Raw genomic sequence first — 15,862 nt, forward strand, 5'->3', positions numbered from 1 at the left:
CCGCGTATGTGCGAACATGTTTGTTTGTGCGTACTCCTTCAGCCGACGAATGATTGATGTGGCAATTAAGAACAGACAAAAGCTTCATTCTCCTGTGTGTGTCAGTCAGCCAAGCCAAGATCCCACTCTCTCCTGGCTGCATTCTCTCCACTCTGTCCTGCATTCCTCTCTATGTCCTGGTGCCCCACAGAGACATAGTTGGGTGATCGGGTCTCTGTCTCTGTCTCTGTCTCTGTTCTTGCCTTCGTCTCTGTCCCTGTCCCTGTCCCTGTCCCTGCCTCTGTCTCTCGTATAACATACATACTGCAGACCGTACCCAATGAAAGCTAATTTCTGGTTTTCGTCTGGCACTGTGGGTTTACAGTGGCACTCAAGTTACATTTTTGTCCCAAAAACTATATTGACTTTGTGAAACAAGTGATTGAACCAAAACATTAACCCAAAATCAATAACCGGTTAAGTCTTAGTAAAACATGGATACCTTTATTAAGTCAATAAGAAAGCCCTGTAAAGGACATCGAAACACCCGGCCCTTTGTCAATAATAATTCCAATACATGCAGTAGGCCTACATGTCTCTCCAATCATAAATCACAACAGTTACATCCCTAATCAGGTTAGGGCTGGAACACAGAGATTTGAGCCAATGGTTTTTCTCTGAGGCTCATATGTCAACAGACAACGTAAATGATGGACAGCCAACTGCCATTCGTCCATCATTTTTTCTGACCGTCAAAAAGTTGACATGAAGTTGACTTTGGAAGCACTTTCAATATGCTTTGCAAATTCTATCTATTTCTAAAGTTTAGAAAACAACTTGACCTGATATGGAGATGTATGATAATGCCCTTTGAATGATATTAGTAAAACAAACAAAACCAAGATAAACTTGGTGGGCCTTTGTGTCTCATAACCCTCTGCTGCCCCTTGTTGGTGAGATTGGGGAATTGCAATGTGATGGTAAAGTGAGGACTGCTGGGTTGTCACTAGTTATCACAGCCACAGAGTCAAAATTGGCTATATAAAAAAATTCATGAAAGCAAAAATTAGCTTCTTGGTCTTAATTTAAGGTTAGGGTTAGGCATAAGTTTAGCAGTGTTGTTAAGGTTAGGGTTAAGGTTAGGGTTAGGTTTAAAATCAGATTATAGGAGGAGAAATTGTAGCTCAGTTGGTAGAGCATGGCGCTTGCAACGCCAGAATTGTGGGTTCAATTCCTGTCAAATACATGCATGACTGCAAGTCATTTTGGATAGCAGCGTCTGCTAAATGGCTTATATATGATAGAAATAGGTGGGGGTTTAGCCATAATTATGACTTTGGGGCTGTGGTAACTAGTGACAATCAGACTGCTGCCCTCTGTTCGGGAAATAGGGTTGCAGATGTGTAGTGGAAATGCTGCATTCTGGTGGTGTTACACCTCGATGGTACTGCAGCCCGGTGGTGAGATGGGAGTGTTACACCTCGATGGTGTTGGCCAAGCGCAGACAAAGGACTGAGTTGGAGGGGACATCCCCGGTGCTGATCTCATTCCCATCCAGACGCACCGTCCTCAGTTTGGAGAAGTTCATCACGTCCACGGCACTACAGAAACTACCCAGGGTAAACTCTACAAAGAGAGAGGGAAGGAAGAGAAGAGACAGAAAGATATTGTTTAAATTGTGGCATTCAAACAACTTCAAAGTGCTGCTGGGATCACATCATTAGACTCTGGACATGTGTCCTACATGCAGCATAGTGTAAGGGTATCTGTGCACCACAGCCACACTATGCTGCACAGCCACATGAAGTGTCCCAAGGACCAGAAGCCTTACTGTAACCTACCCTTCCCCCCAACCTCAATGGAGCATTGTCATCATGGACTTCAATGGACAGCCAAGATGCTGTGTGCTCATACATGTGCATGTGTATGTTATGCTTGCATGCATGCAAACATGCATACTATATACAATTTGAGGATATGAAATGTGGATGCTGTTGATCCTCATGGGCCTCCGTAGTTCATGTCATGATGAGATGACGCTAGCTGATAAATCCGTTTTGATTATGCTTAATTAGGTTGTCAGACATCACTAATTACACACACCTTTAATGTGGTTGGCCTGCAGGTAGAGGTGCTCCAGCGTCTGGCTGACGAGGGGGATCCTCTCCAGCTGGTTAAAGCTGAGGTCCAGCTCCACCAGGCCAGTCACGTTGAAGGTGTTGGGGGGGATGCCCTTGTCCGTCAGCTGGTTGTGGCCCATGCGGATGTACTGCAGCTGGGAGAACTTACTGAGGAATCCCTCTGGGACAGCGCTAATGGCATTAGACTCCAGGTACAGCTGGTGGATGCGCTCTGGGAGGCTGTCTGGAACCTGGGGTGATCAATCAGTCAGTCAGTCAGTCAATAGATCACTCAATCAATAAAAATGTACTCATATAATGTGTTTTTACAAAAGCATTTTTCACTAAGTGATTCACAAAGAGAAGGCAGAAAAGTGAAATGCACACACACACAGACACGCACACACCCTCTACACTACGGTACCTTCTTCAGCTTGTTGCCGCTGACGTCGAGCAGTGTGAGTGAGTTCAACCCCCTAAGAGACGTGCCCATCTCCGTCAGAGCGTTGTCATGGAGATACAGGATGGTCAGGTTGTCCATGCCCTCCAGGGCCTCTGGCATTATCTAGGCAACCACAACAAAACAAACTTTATTGAAATGATTGCATAAAACAGTAAGGAAGCCCGGGATGCTTGTGGTCTTTCCAAGAGTGTGTTTTTTCACATGCCTCTTGGACACTTGATTGAAAAACATCTGGATGCACTTTACAATCAAAATAAAGACTGAATACAGATGAAGAAGAATAAAAGTGTTTGAAAGTGCAGCAGTGATGAAGGGTCTGAATGATGTTGTTACCTTGTTGATGTTGTTGTTGTTGAGTCTGAGGTCTCGTAGTGAGTGTGGCAGGTTGGGGGGAACACCAGTCAGGTTGTTATGTTGAAGGTACAGACGCTCCAACCCCTGCAGCTTGGCAAAAGCCTGGAATACAATGAGGATAAAAGTATGTTGTAATCTATGTATTGGTTGGTTGATCGAAGTGTAGTGTAGACTAGTGTAGTGTAGCCTAGTGTCGTATCGTATCGTGACGTGCTGTGACGTGTCGTGTTGTATAGAGTAACCTACCCTCTTGCCGATTTTGTCCGTAGACAGCGCGTTGTGATGCAACATGACCCAGACTAGGTTGGTGGCGTTGGCCAAGGCGGAGTCTGGCAGGGCGGTGATCTCGTTGTGCTGCAGGTACAGGTACTTCATCCTGGAGGGCACGGTGGGCATGGTTGTCAAGCCCCGCCCGTCACAGTACATAGCGATGGGGAAGGAGGGCGGGCAGTCACACTCCTCAGGACACTCCCCCCCGGTGGTGTCGGCCAATAGGGAGCCCTCGGCGTAACCGCGACCATGCAGGGCGGACAGCCAGAGAAACGGGTCCTGCCTGCCTGGCATGGCGAGGGATAGCGTCAGGATGCACGCCAAAAAGAACACACACACACCACGCATGGTCACACACACGCAGGAAAGAATTCACACAGAAGTCTGCTGCAGCTAAAAGGAGAGAAAGAGAGGGAAAAAATTTTAGGAGACTTACCCAGAGTTCAGAAATGTGAACCTACCTGAACATACTGGGAAAGACTCCAAATGATCATTGACCAACCTGACCCTACTGTACAAGAAAGGGGCCCAAAGAAATGAGAGAACATTGTAAAGGACCCATACTCTACCTTTGGGAGTTGAAACTCATAAATTACCATCAAGACGTTTCTCTGCCCCCCTTTGTAAAAACAACACATATGAAAGTGATGTATTCCTGCTACCAGATCATTAGTACATAATGTACTCCTGGACTCTACACTATAACATCATTTTCTACATCTACTCTAATGGAGAATGACTGGAAAATATAGATTGACGTATCAAAACACCATAAACAGTCCCAAGTAAAATGTAATCTATCAAAATGTAATCTATCACCACATAAAAAGAGAGGAGAGCTACAGGGGATCAATTCCATGAACAACACAAACACACACACACACACACACACACACTCACACAAAACAGTTATGAAAACAAGCCAACACTAGATATACTGCATGTTAAATACTGTACGTTACTGCAGGGGCAGTATTTAAGGTTCTTTATTCATCAAGTAATGGATCCACTTGTAAAAAATATTAGAATATATAAATGAATGTACACTCTTAGCAAAAAGGGTTCCAAAAGGGTTCTTCGGCTGTCCCCACAGGATAACCCTTTTTGGTTCCAGGTAGAACCCTTTTTGATCCAGGTAGAACATTTTGGGTTCCATGTAGAACCTTCTGGGGAAAGGGTTCTACATAGAACCCAATAGGGTTCTACCTTGAACCAAAAAGTGTTCTTCAAAAGGTTCTCCAATGGGGACAACCGAAGAACCCGTTTAGGTTCTAGATAGCACCTTTTTTTCTGAGTGTAGTCTTTGTATACGTATCCACTCTGGTGCCAAACCAGCACTATGTACAGGGAAATGTGGAACAAGTATCCTTTGATGCAAAAAAGAAAAAGAAAAAAGATAGATGTTAGTTTATTTTCTGTTCTCCCCATTTCCTATAACATTTGGTTGTTTAAAACACACACACACACACATGCACACAAACAAGAAAACACACATACAATACTCATGCACACACAAACACACACACACACACACACACCTACCTGATCAGTGAGAACCAGTCCCTCTTGACTCCCTCTTGAGAGGCTGTGCCGGACTGAGAGGGACTTTGCCAAACACTTTGTGAAAACCTCTCTCTCTCTCCTTGACTTCCTTCCCTCCTCCATCCCCCTCTCCACCCATCCATTCCATTCCTCTCGACCCCCCTCACTCTACTTTTGCTAGCGTCCCCCTGCCTTTTCTTCCCTCCCTCACCCTTTCCTGTTACTACACCCTACCCTGCCCATCTGCTCCCTCCTCTGCTGAGTGTCTCTGTTCTTGTCTCAACAGGCAAAATGTTTGGTTGTTCAGAACATATGAAGCTGTTCGCTGAAAGAAGCTGAATACTGCATATGGAAAACACACTTAGGTGCTGGACTCTACTGAGTCTGCAAAGCTGTTCAACCATGAAACTCAATAGAAACGGACCTAAATTAAGCCTGACGTAAAAGCATTCCTAAAAGACCACAGTATCGTCCTTCTCCTGCTCATCTTTGGCCTTTCTCTACTTTCCTCTCACGTTATCTCTCTCTTTCCCTGTCTGCCTGTTTTTATTTACATTTACATTTTAGTCATTTAGCAGACACTCTTATCCAGAGCGACTTACAGTATGTGAGTGCATACATTTTCATAATGGCCCCCCGTGGGAAACGAACCCACAACCCTGACGTTGCAAGCGCCATGCTCTACCAACTGAGCTTTTCCACTATCTGCCTCTCTTTATCTCTCTGCCCCTGTCTATCTCTCTCTGCCTCTGTCTATCTGTGCCTTTCTCTGTGCTTCTCTCTGGTAGATGTCAGGGTGGTAAGGGTTAAATGAAGGTGTCTGATTTTATGATCTCTTACCATGGGCCTCTTCCTCAATCTCCCTCTACTCTCTTCCACCGCTCCTCTCAATTCAATTTCAATTTCAATTTAAGGGCTTTATTGGCATGGGAAACGTATGTTAACATTGCCAAAGCAAGTGAAGTAGATAGTAAACAAAAGTGAAATAAACTATAAAAATTAACAGTAAACATTACACTCAGAAGTTCCAAAAGATTAAAGACATTACAAATATCATATTATGTATATATACAGAGTTGTAACAATGTGCAAATAGTTAAAGTACAAATCGGATAATAAATAAACATAAATATGGGTTGTATTTACAATGGTGTTTGTTCTTCACTGGTTGCCCTTTTCTTGTGGCAACAGGTCACAAATATTGCTGCTGTGATGGCACACTGTGGTATTTCACCCAGTAGATAAGGGAGTTTATCAAAATTGGGTTTATTTACTAATTCTTTGTGGATCGCTATAATCTGAGGGAAATATGTGTCTCTAATATGGTCATACATTTGGCAGGAGGTTAGGAAGTGCAGCTCAGTTTCCACCTCATTTTGTGGGCAGTGTGCACATAGTGTGTCTTCTCTTGTCTTCTCTGCCTACGGCGGCCTTTCTCAATAGCAAGGCTATGCTCACTGAGTCTGTACATAGTCAAATCTTTCCTTAAGTTTGGGTCAGTCACAGTGGTCAGGTATTCTGCCACTGTGGACTCTCTGTTTAGGGCCAAAAAGTATTCTAGTTTGCTCTGTTTTTTTGTTAAGTCTTTCCGATGTGTCAAGTAATGATCTTTTTGTTTTATTATGATTTGTTTGGGTCTAATTGTGTTGCTGTCCTGGGGCTCTGTGGGGTCTGTTGTGTTTGTGAACAGAGCCCCAGGACCAGCTTGCTTAGGGGACTCTTCTCCAAGTTCATCTCTCTGTAAGTGATCATTTGGAAATCACTTCCTTTTAAGTGGTTATAGAATTTAAAGGCTCTTTTCTGGATTTTGATCATTAGCGGGTATCGGCCTAATTCTGCTCTGCATGCATTATTTGGTGTTTTTCGTTGTACACAGAGGATATTTTTGCAGAATTCTTCATGCAGAGTCTCAATTTGGTGTTTGTCCCATTTTGTGAATTCTTGGTTGGTGAGCGGACCCCAGACCTCACAACCATAAAGGGCAATAGGTTCTATAACTGATTCAAGTATTTATAGCCAGTTCCTAATTGGTATGTCGAATTTTATGTTCCTTTTGATGGCATAGAAGGCCCTTCTTGCCTTGTCTCTCAGATCGTTCACAGCTTTGTGGAAGTTACCTGTGGCGCTGATGTTAAGGCCGAGGGATGTATAGTTTTCTGTGTGCTCTAGGGCAACGGTGTCTAGATGGAATTTGTATTTGTGGTCCTGGCAACTGGACCTTTTTTGGAACACCATTATTTTTGTCTTACTGAGATTTACTGTCAGGGCCCAGGTCTGACAGAATCTGCGCAGAAGATCTAGGTGCTGCTGTAGGCCTTCCTTCGTTGGGGACAGAAGCACCAGATCATCAGCAAACAGTAGACATTTGACTTCTCTATCCATCTCTCTTTTCCCAGTGGAGTCCTGCTGGTTTTGATGAGAGGAGATGGGATGGGCGGCTGTTAGGAGATAAGAAACAGCGAGAGAGAGAGAGAGAGAGAGAGAGAGAGAGAGAGAGAGAGAGAGAGAGAGAGAGAGAGAGAGAGAGAGAGAGAGAGAGAGAGAGAGAGAGAGAGAGAGAGAGAGAGAGAGAGAGGATAGATGAGAAGGGAGACGATGATGAGAGAAGAGAGCAGACAGTAGACACAGTATACATAGGAACATGGGAGAAGCAGGGAGCAGAAGAGCAAAAGAAAGATGGGAGGGGGAGAGGAAAAAGGATGGGAGGGGGAGAAGAAAAAGGATGGGAGGGGGAGAGGAAAAAGGATTGGAGGGGGAGAGGAAAAAGGATAGAAAGGATAGAAAAGTGAAGAAGACCGCCTCACGTTTGTGAAATTTCCGTTGTCTAGATATAATTCAGATAGGGTCAGTTTGTCCACATGGAAAAATAGATAAATAGCTCCTTCATATAGGACACTATGGGCAGAAGAGAAGGAGGGGGGATAAAGAGAGGGACCATACCTCAAACACTGTATTTTGATTACAGCCGTGCCCATTTAGCTTGCAAGCATCATCATTTTAGCATCATTTGCTATCTATATATAGTGCCATCAGAAAGTATTCATACCACTTGACTTATTGCACATTTTGTTGTGTTACAGCCTGAATTCAAAATGCAGTAAATTGATTTTTTTCTCTCACCCATCTACACACAATACCCATTAATGACAAAGTGAAAATATGTTTTTAGACATTTATTGAAAATGAAATACAGAAATATCTCATTTACATAAGTATTCACATCCCATTGCTATGACACTCCAAATTGAGCTCAGGTGCATCCAATTTCCTTTCATCATCCTTGAGATGTCACAACAACTTGATTGGCGTCCACCTGTGGCCAATTCAATTGTTTGGACATGATTTAGAAAAGAAACACAACTGTCTATATAAGGTCCCACAGTTGACAGTGCATGTCAGAGCAGAAACTATACCATGAAGTCCAAGTAACTGTCCGTAGATCTCCGAGATGGAATTGTAATGAGGCATACACTACCGTTCAAAAGTTTGGGGTCACTTAGAAATGTCCTTGTTTTCCATGAAAACATACATGAAATTAGTTTGAATAGGAAATATAGCAAAATGCATAGGAAATGTAGTAATTGACAAGGTTAGAAATAATGATTTTTAATTGAAATAATAATTGTGTCCTTCAAACTCTGCTTTCGTCAAAGAATCCTCCATTTGCAGCAATTACAGCCTTGCAGACCTTTGGCATTCTAGTTGTCAATTTGTTGAGGTAATCTAAAGAGATTTCACCCCATGCTTCCCGAAGCACCTCCCACAAGTTGGATTGGCTTGATGGGCACTTCTTACGTACCATACGGTCAAGCTGCTCCCACAACAGCTCAATAGGGTTGAGATCCGGTGACTGTGCTGGCCACTCCATTATAGATAGAATACCAGCTGACTGTTTCTTCCCTAAATAGTTATTGCATAGTTTGGAGCTGTGCTTTGGGTCATTGTCCTGTTGTAGGAGGAAATTGGCTCCAATCAAGCGCCGTCCACAGGGTATGGCATGGCATTGCAAAATGGAGTGATAGCCTTCCTTCTTCAAGATCCCTTTTACCCTGTACAAATCTCTCACTTTACCACCACCAAAGCACCCCCAGAACATTACATTGCCTCCACCATGCTTGACAGATGGCATCAAGCACTCCTCCAGCATCTTTTCATTTGCTCTGCGTCTCACAAATGTTCTTCTTTGTGATCCAAACACCTCAAATTTCGATTTGTCTGTCCATAACACTTTTTTCCAACCTTCCTCTGTCCAGTGTCTGTGTTCTTTTGCCCATCTTAATCTTTTATTTTTATTGGCCAGTCTGAGATATGGCTTTTTCTTTGCAATTCTGCCTAGAAGGTCAGCATCCCGGAGTCGCCGCATTACTGTTGATGTTGAGATTGGTGTTTTGTGGGTACTATTTAATAAAGCTGCCAGTTGAGGACCTGTGAGGGGTCTGTTTCTCAAACTAGACACTCTAATGTAGTTGTCCTCTTGCTCAGTTGTGCACCGGGGCCTCCCACTCCTCTTTCTATTCTGATTCTCTTTCTGCGCTGTTCTGTGAAGGGAGTAGTACACAGCGTTGTACGAGATCTTCAATTTCTCGCATGGAATAGCCTTCATTTCTCAGAACAAGAATAGACTGACAAGTTTCAGAAGAAAGTTATTTGTTTCTGGCCATTTTGAGCCTGTAATCGAACCCACAATTGCTGATGCCCCTGATACTCAACTAGTCTCAAGAAGGCCCGTTTTTTTGGTTCTTTAATCAGCACAACAGTTTTCAGCTGTGCTAACATAATTGCAAAAGGGTTTTCTAATGATCAATTAGCGTTTTAAAATGATAAACTTGGATTAGCAAACACAACGTGCCATTGGAACACAGGACTGATGGTTGCTGATAATGGGCCTCTGTACGCCTCTGTAGATATTCCATTAACAATCAGCCATTTCCAGCTACAGTGGGGAGAACAAGTATTTGATACACTGACGATTTTGCAGGTTTTCCTACTTACAAAGCATGTAGAGGTCTGTCATTTTTATCATAAGTACACTTCAACTGTGAGAGACGGCATCAAAAAAAATCCAGAAAATCACATTGTATGATTTTTAAGTAATTAATTTGCATTTTATTGCATGACATAAGTATTTGATCACCTACCAACCAGTAAGAATTCCAGCTCTCACAGACCTGTTAGTTTTTCTTTAAGAAGCCCTCCTGTTCTCCACTCATTACCTGTATTAACTGCACCTGTTTGAACTCATTACCTGTATAAAAGACACCTGTCCACACACTCAATCAAACAGACTCCAACCTCTCCACAATGGCCAAGACCAGAGAGCTGTGTATGGACATCAGGGATAAAATTGTAGACCTGCACAAGGCTGGGATGGGCTACAGGACAATAGGCAAGCAGCTTGGTGAGAAGGCAACAACTGTTGTCGCAATTATTAGAAAATGGAAGAAGTTCAAGATGACAGTCAATCACCCTCGGTCTGGGGCTCCATGCAAGATCTCACCTCGTGACCACAAACTTTTGAACTGTAGTGTATATCTGGGGATTGGTATAAAAAAAATTCTAGAGTGTTGAAAGTTTCCAAGAGCACAGTGGTCTCCATCATTGGTGATGGGTTTTATTTTTTAATTGGATTTGTATGTGATGAATAGCTTGGAAGGAATGCATTAATGAGGAGCACTGTACTGATATGGATTGTTTCACATAACAGGCTGATAAGAACACTCTCTCTTTGTTGTCTGTGAAACTGTCCTTGAACATGGCTACAGTGGATTTTGTGTATTTTCGGTGCTGACTCCGCAGGTTATTATCGTAGCAACTATGCCTGGTAACAAATGGAACGGATTGGCTGAAATGGAGTCTGGACCACACTCAGTCCTTTGCTCTGGTTGGCCAACAGAAGAAGTGGAGGCTTTCTGTCAGAGTATTTGAAGAAGAACTTAGAACAATGGATTAGTTAACTGAGTGCCCTGCGTGGTATTTCAGTGGACCCGTATATACGAACCTTCATACTTATCATACATACATTTTGCATATAATAAATTTAGCTTGGATTGAATATCTCTTGATTATGTTTTCTCTTATTCCAATACCAGATTTGAATTACGCAATTTCTAACAATTGGTGACCTCCGACTGTGATCTGGTAGCGGAACTTCACTTCGCTGGAATTCACCCAGCCTATTGGACATCACTGTCATCGAACTGTGTTTCACAAATTGCCCGGGCTTCTATAAAGGTAAGCAAAACACCTATTGTAATATAACTGAAGTTTTGCACATTGGCTTTATCCAAATTAATTTTGTGAAGCACCTGTTTGATGTAAGTGAACCCTATTCTACTATAAATAACAATTACAGTATACTATTTTGATTTCATAATATACTATGCAAATGTTTGATAATTGTGATGGTTAAACCCATGGGAGTGCAAACTATGACTAGAGGTTCATAGGTGGCACTTTAAAGCAAATAAACAGTGTGACCTATGGTTAGAGGGTGTGACTCCCATAGGATGTATTTTAAATTAACAGTGTGACCTATGGTTAGAGGGTGTGACTCCCATAGGATGTATTTTAAATTAACAGTGTGACCTATGGTTAGAGGGTGTGACTCCCATAGGATGTATTTTAAATTAACAGTGTGACCTATGGTTAGAGGGTGTGACTCCCATAGGATGTATTTTAAATAAACAGTGTGACCTATGGTTAGAGGGTGTGACTCCCATAGGATGTATTTTAAATTAACAGTGTGACCTATGGTTAGAGGGTGTGACTCCCATAGGATGTATTTTAAATTAACAGTGTGACCTATGGTTAGAGGGTGTGACTCCCATAGGATGTATTTTAAATAAAGTGTGACCTATGGTTAGAGGGTGTGACTCCCATAGGATGTATTTTAAATAAATGGTGTGACTCCCATAGGAGGTGTTTTAAATAAGTAGTGAACTATGGTTAGAGGGGTCTGACTCCCATAGAAGTTATTCTACACAAGTGGTGTGACAGTACGGTTTATGACTTAAAAATCATAGGAAGCATGATAAAAGGTTAGACAGTGTGAGTGTGGTCGTATGAATGAGAGTGTGAATGATAAACCAGTATACCTTGATAGAAAACTAATTGGAAGTTAAAACGTCTGTGGCTGTCCAAACTGTGTAATTTGGGGATAACTGTTGGGTTCGTGATTGTTTAAACCATATAACCCATCAATAACAATTGGGAACATAAAGCTAAAGTGATTAATTGTGTGACTGAACTGGTTTTGAATAGTTTTGTTGAAACAATTTGGTTTATTATTTGATTCAGTGTTTGATGTTTGACATAGCATAATACTGGTTTTAGGTGCTTGGGTTGAGGCTTCTTTTTTGTTGATTATTTGATGTAATGTTTGACCCTGCAAAATACTGGTTAAACAATTAGACTGAAATAATTCGGTTTATCATTTAAATATAAACATGCACCAACTTTAACTAATTAGGTGGGAATAATTTGATTTAAATAACTAGATGAAAGTACTTTAAATAACCACAGAATATTGGAAACACTAACACAGCTCCTCGAAGGAACCTGCTCCCACCAGAGGAGAGGGAGAGAGAGTTGCGAGGGGAGGGGCTGGAGACAGCGAGAGTGTGGCTTTTGTAGAGTCAAGAGAGAGAGAGAAGGGGGGTGATTTAGATTGATACAAACAATTATTGATGGGTTAGGACTGGGGATATCTGTATCATTTATATTTGCATTTTTGGTTATTTAGTTAAATAAAGTGGTCTAATGGTATTACTATTACCCATTTGGTTTTAACCTAGAAATATTAGACCATTAACATTGAAAGCACTTTTTATACAAAATATTGGAGTCAGTAAGGTTTTAAATTACAATTAAGAATAAATAATAAAGTTCTTAAAACAAAAGTATAGATACAACAACATTGGCAAAAATGACAGATAAAGTAATTAAAGTGTTGAAATCCACCCTCGAGATAAATGGGGGAAAAGACGGGAAGGAATGGAAGAGGAGAGGAGAAAAGTTATACAAAGAATGGATAGCAGATGGATGGATAATGGCAATGAATGGAATCCCAGGGGAAGGAGAACCGAGGACAATACTGACGGCCCTGAAGAAGAGAACAGAGAAGGCAGTAAGTGAGTGGAAAGAGGAAGGAGAGCCCCTCAAAGGGAAGTCCAAAGACGCGATGGAGAAAGCCAGGTTAAAGGAGCGGATTGGTTTGGCTATGTTGGAGAAACTGAAGAAAATGTGGGAAGACAAAGCACCACCCAAGATTATACATCGGTTGTATCCAGCCCTGCCATCGGCCCCACCACCGTATGAAAACCCTCCAAAAACAATGGCACCAGTGTTGGAACTGACTGGGCGGGTACAGTATCAGCAGAAAGACGGCGTGCTGCAGGATACATGGGTGGATGAAGAAGAGGTGAATAGACGAAGAGGTGATATCGAACAGATGTTGAAAACTGCACGAGAACTGAAAGAACAGATTTCTCAGCTGAGTAGACTGGATAAAGAGGAAGAAGACTCAGAGAGAAGTACAGAGTACCGGGACTTGTGTCGAACCGGAGCAAGTGAGAGAGAGAATGAGGAAATAGGAGGTAGAAGCACAGCCAGTTCAACCATTTATGACAACAATGCCGAATTAAGAAAGGAACTGAAAGTACTGGAAAAGCAGGTGAGAGAAGACAGAAAGGAGCTGGCACTCACATCACTGCAAAGAACACCAGAGCCAAGGGGGGGCCATTGTATTGATTTGGGAGAAGAAGAGGAAGAGTATGAAGACGTAAAGCAGACAAAAATGCTCTATGGAGCTTTTCAAGGAGATATTTGGGATGAGGAAGGGCCTGCACAACGCACACGGGCCAAAACTCAAGGGAGAGGGGATAACTGTGGGGGTCAGTATCCTCTGAGAGAAACAACAGTGGGAGCTTCAGTATACAAACCCTGGCCACACAGGGATGTGCAAACTCTGGTTGACAGTTTACCCCAGCCTGAAGAATCAGGACACAGGTGGGTGAAGGCTTTTGAGAGCCTTACTGCAGCAGATGAACTCACCATAGGGGATATGGTGGCAGTGATGAACAGGTGCATGGGAGATCATGAATGCAAAGAGATACTCACACAAGCAGGCCTGAGAGGAATAGTAGGAGCAGCAACTGGTTTTGATCGATACCGAACTGTCATATGGGATGCAGTTAGAAGGAAGTATCCCACTCAGGCAAGGCCAGATCTCATGAGAACACTGATGCTGAATGATGATGAAACCATACCAGCCTACATGAAGAGGGCAAAGTGCCTCTGGAGACAAGCATGGAATGAAGAGCCCACCAAAAATACAATGAGTCACCTCTTCCTGGCAAACTGCCTGGGGGGACTCCCAGACCAGGCCCGGGTAGAGTGTGAAAAGGTTGTGGCACTCACAGCAAAATCCATCCCAGAGTTCACAGAGATAGCCCAACATCATGTGGAGCGATGGAGGGAAGGCAAGAGGAAGGAGGAAGACGAACTAAAGCAGCTACAGAAGAAAGTTTTGAAAAAACAACTGGCTGAAGACAAACCAGGCAAACAGATGGTTCTGACCAGTACCCCGAATCCACAGGGTGTGCCAGGTATTGATCCAGCTGCAGCCGCGGCTGCTGCAGTGGTACAGGCGCTAACTGGAATGGTGAGACCCCAGATGATGGCTCCTGTGGGGCCAAACGGGTACTGGTCTGTCGGGATGTACACAGAGCCAGACCCACCTCAACAGCCTGGTTATGCACCACGTTGTTTTAACTGTGGGGAACCAGGACACATGGCAAGATTTTGCCTACACCCACACCAGAGATTAAGAAAACGACCAAGAGGACGAGGTTATGGAGGACAGCAAGAAGGGGGTGGGCCCAGATACCCAGGTCAAAGGCCAACCTGGCAAGGCGCCCAACAATTCCAACCACAACCAGCACCCCAATATCCTGGAGGGTCAAATATCCAGCCACAGCAACTACCCAACCCTGAAATGCTGCCAAGTATGTCATGGATGGGAATGCAACACCCCAACCAGGACCCCCAATGAAGCTGCCAAGAAACCCAATCTAACCACACCACCAACATCTACTCATTTCCACCAGGGTTAGAACCGGTAGTGTTATGTTTAATTGGAGGAAGCTATTTGTGGTTGTTGTTTTTCAAATTGGGTTTTTCAAACAAAAAACAACACACCTAGTATGATGTTTATAAAGCCTTATTGTTTCAATTTTGGGGGGTTTCAGCACGTCAAGGGTGATAGGTCTTAGAGGAGCACACAGTGAATTTTATGGAGTTTTTTAGCCTTTTGGCTGAGTTTGGGGTATATATGATTTCTTATGAGAATGAATGTCATGAGGACTTAATGAACACTTGGGATAACTAACATTTATGAAATATTTAGAATAATGGTAATGTTTAGTATACTATGGGATTAAACAGTTCGTTAAATGATTTCAACATTCTGGTGTTATTTTAATCATCCACACTAGTAAATTCTAAAGGCATGAGAGGAGGACTTTAAGATAGTTTATTTTACTAAATTGAGGGTCATTTATAGTACTGTGAAAATTGTGAAGAAGATTATAATTTGGTAATAATATATTTGATTTGAACCATAAAATAACAGAAGACAGAGTGGAGGATTGGCAATTGGATAATGAATTACCAATATTAACTAAAGTGATTGTTTAGGTAGGTGGTAATATTGACACATGGCCAAATCATGTGTCAAATGGGGGATGGATGGTATGGTAGCAGATGGTAGGATTAAATATTAAATATATACGAAGGAGAGGACAAAATACTTTAAAAAAACAACAACATGTATGATAGTTTATTAACCACACCTGTATGTCAGAGGTTTTGTGCCCCACAGGTGAACTAAAGGAGAAGGTGACCCACTCTATCTAACCAGGAGACTGAAGCAGGCCTGGCGGGAAGGGCCCTACCAAGTACTGCCTTTGCCAGCAGAATAGCTGAGAGATCCATCTGGGTGCATGTCACTCACTGCAAAAAGGTAAACCCAGCTACACCTGACGAACAAACACAGAGTTAGGAGAAAGATCCGATCACCACTAGGGCTCGGGGGTTGGCTCCTTAACGAAGATTCCCTTACCCTGTCTGATCATCC

General features: G+C 42.7%; 1 protein-coding gene across 1 annotated transcript; it reads right to left on the minus strand.

Moving 5' to 3' along the window:
- Nucleotides 1-458: 458 nt before the first annotated feature.
- Nucleotides 459-4,864, minus strand: fmoda (fibromodulin a). Its single transcript, XM_084166855.1, has 6 exons — nt 4,729-4,864; nt 3,163-3,579; nt 2,896-3,018; nt 2,524-2,664; nt 2,083-2,350; nt 459-1,605 (listed from the first exon to the last, which is right to left on the minus strand). The coding sequence occupies exons 2-6, from the start codon at nt 3,532-3,534 to the stop codon at nt 1,454-1,456; spliced, it is 1,056 nt and encodes a 351-aa protein (XP_084022981.1). The 5' UTR covers nt 3,535-3,579; nt 4,729-4,864; the 3' UTR covers nt 459-1,453.
- Nucleotides 4,865-15,862: the final 10,998 nt, after the last annotated feature.

The sequence above is a fragment of the Coregonus lavaretus genome (genome assembly GCF_964263955.1).
Source record: "Coregonus lavaretus genome assembly, chromosome: 8".
Taxonomy (NCBI): Eukaryota; Metazoa; Chordata; class Actinopteri; order Salmoniformes; family Salmonidae; genus Coregonus; species Coregonus lavaretus.

Excerpts from the sequence above, each read along its gene's own strand:
- fmoda (XM_084166855.1), bottom strand. The coding sequence starts at position 3,534 with ATGCGTGGTGTGTGTGTGTTCTTTTTGGCGTGCATCCTGACGCTATCC. Across the intron at positions 2,351-2,523 it reads GCGGCAACAAGCTGAAGAAG|GTTCCAGACAGCCTCCCAGA; the intron begins GTACCGTAGTGT and ends TGATCACCCCAG. Across the intron at positions 1,606-2,082 it reads GCAGGCCAACCACATTAAAG|AGTTTACCCTGGGTAGTTTC; the intron begins GTGTGTGTAATT and ends CTCTCTTTGTAG.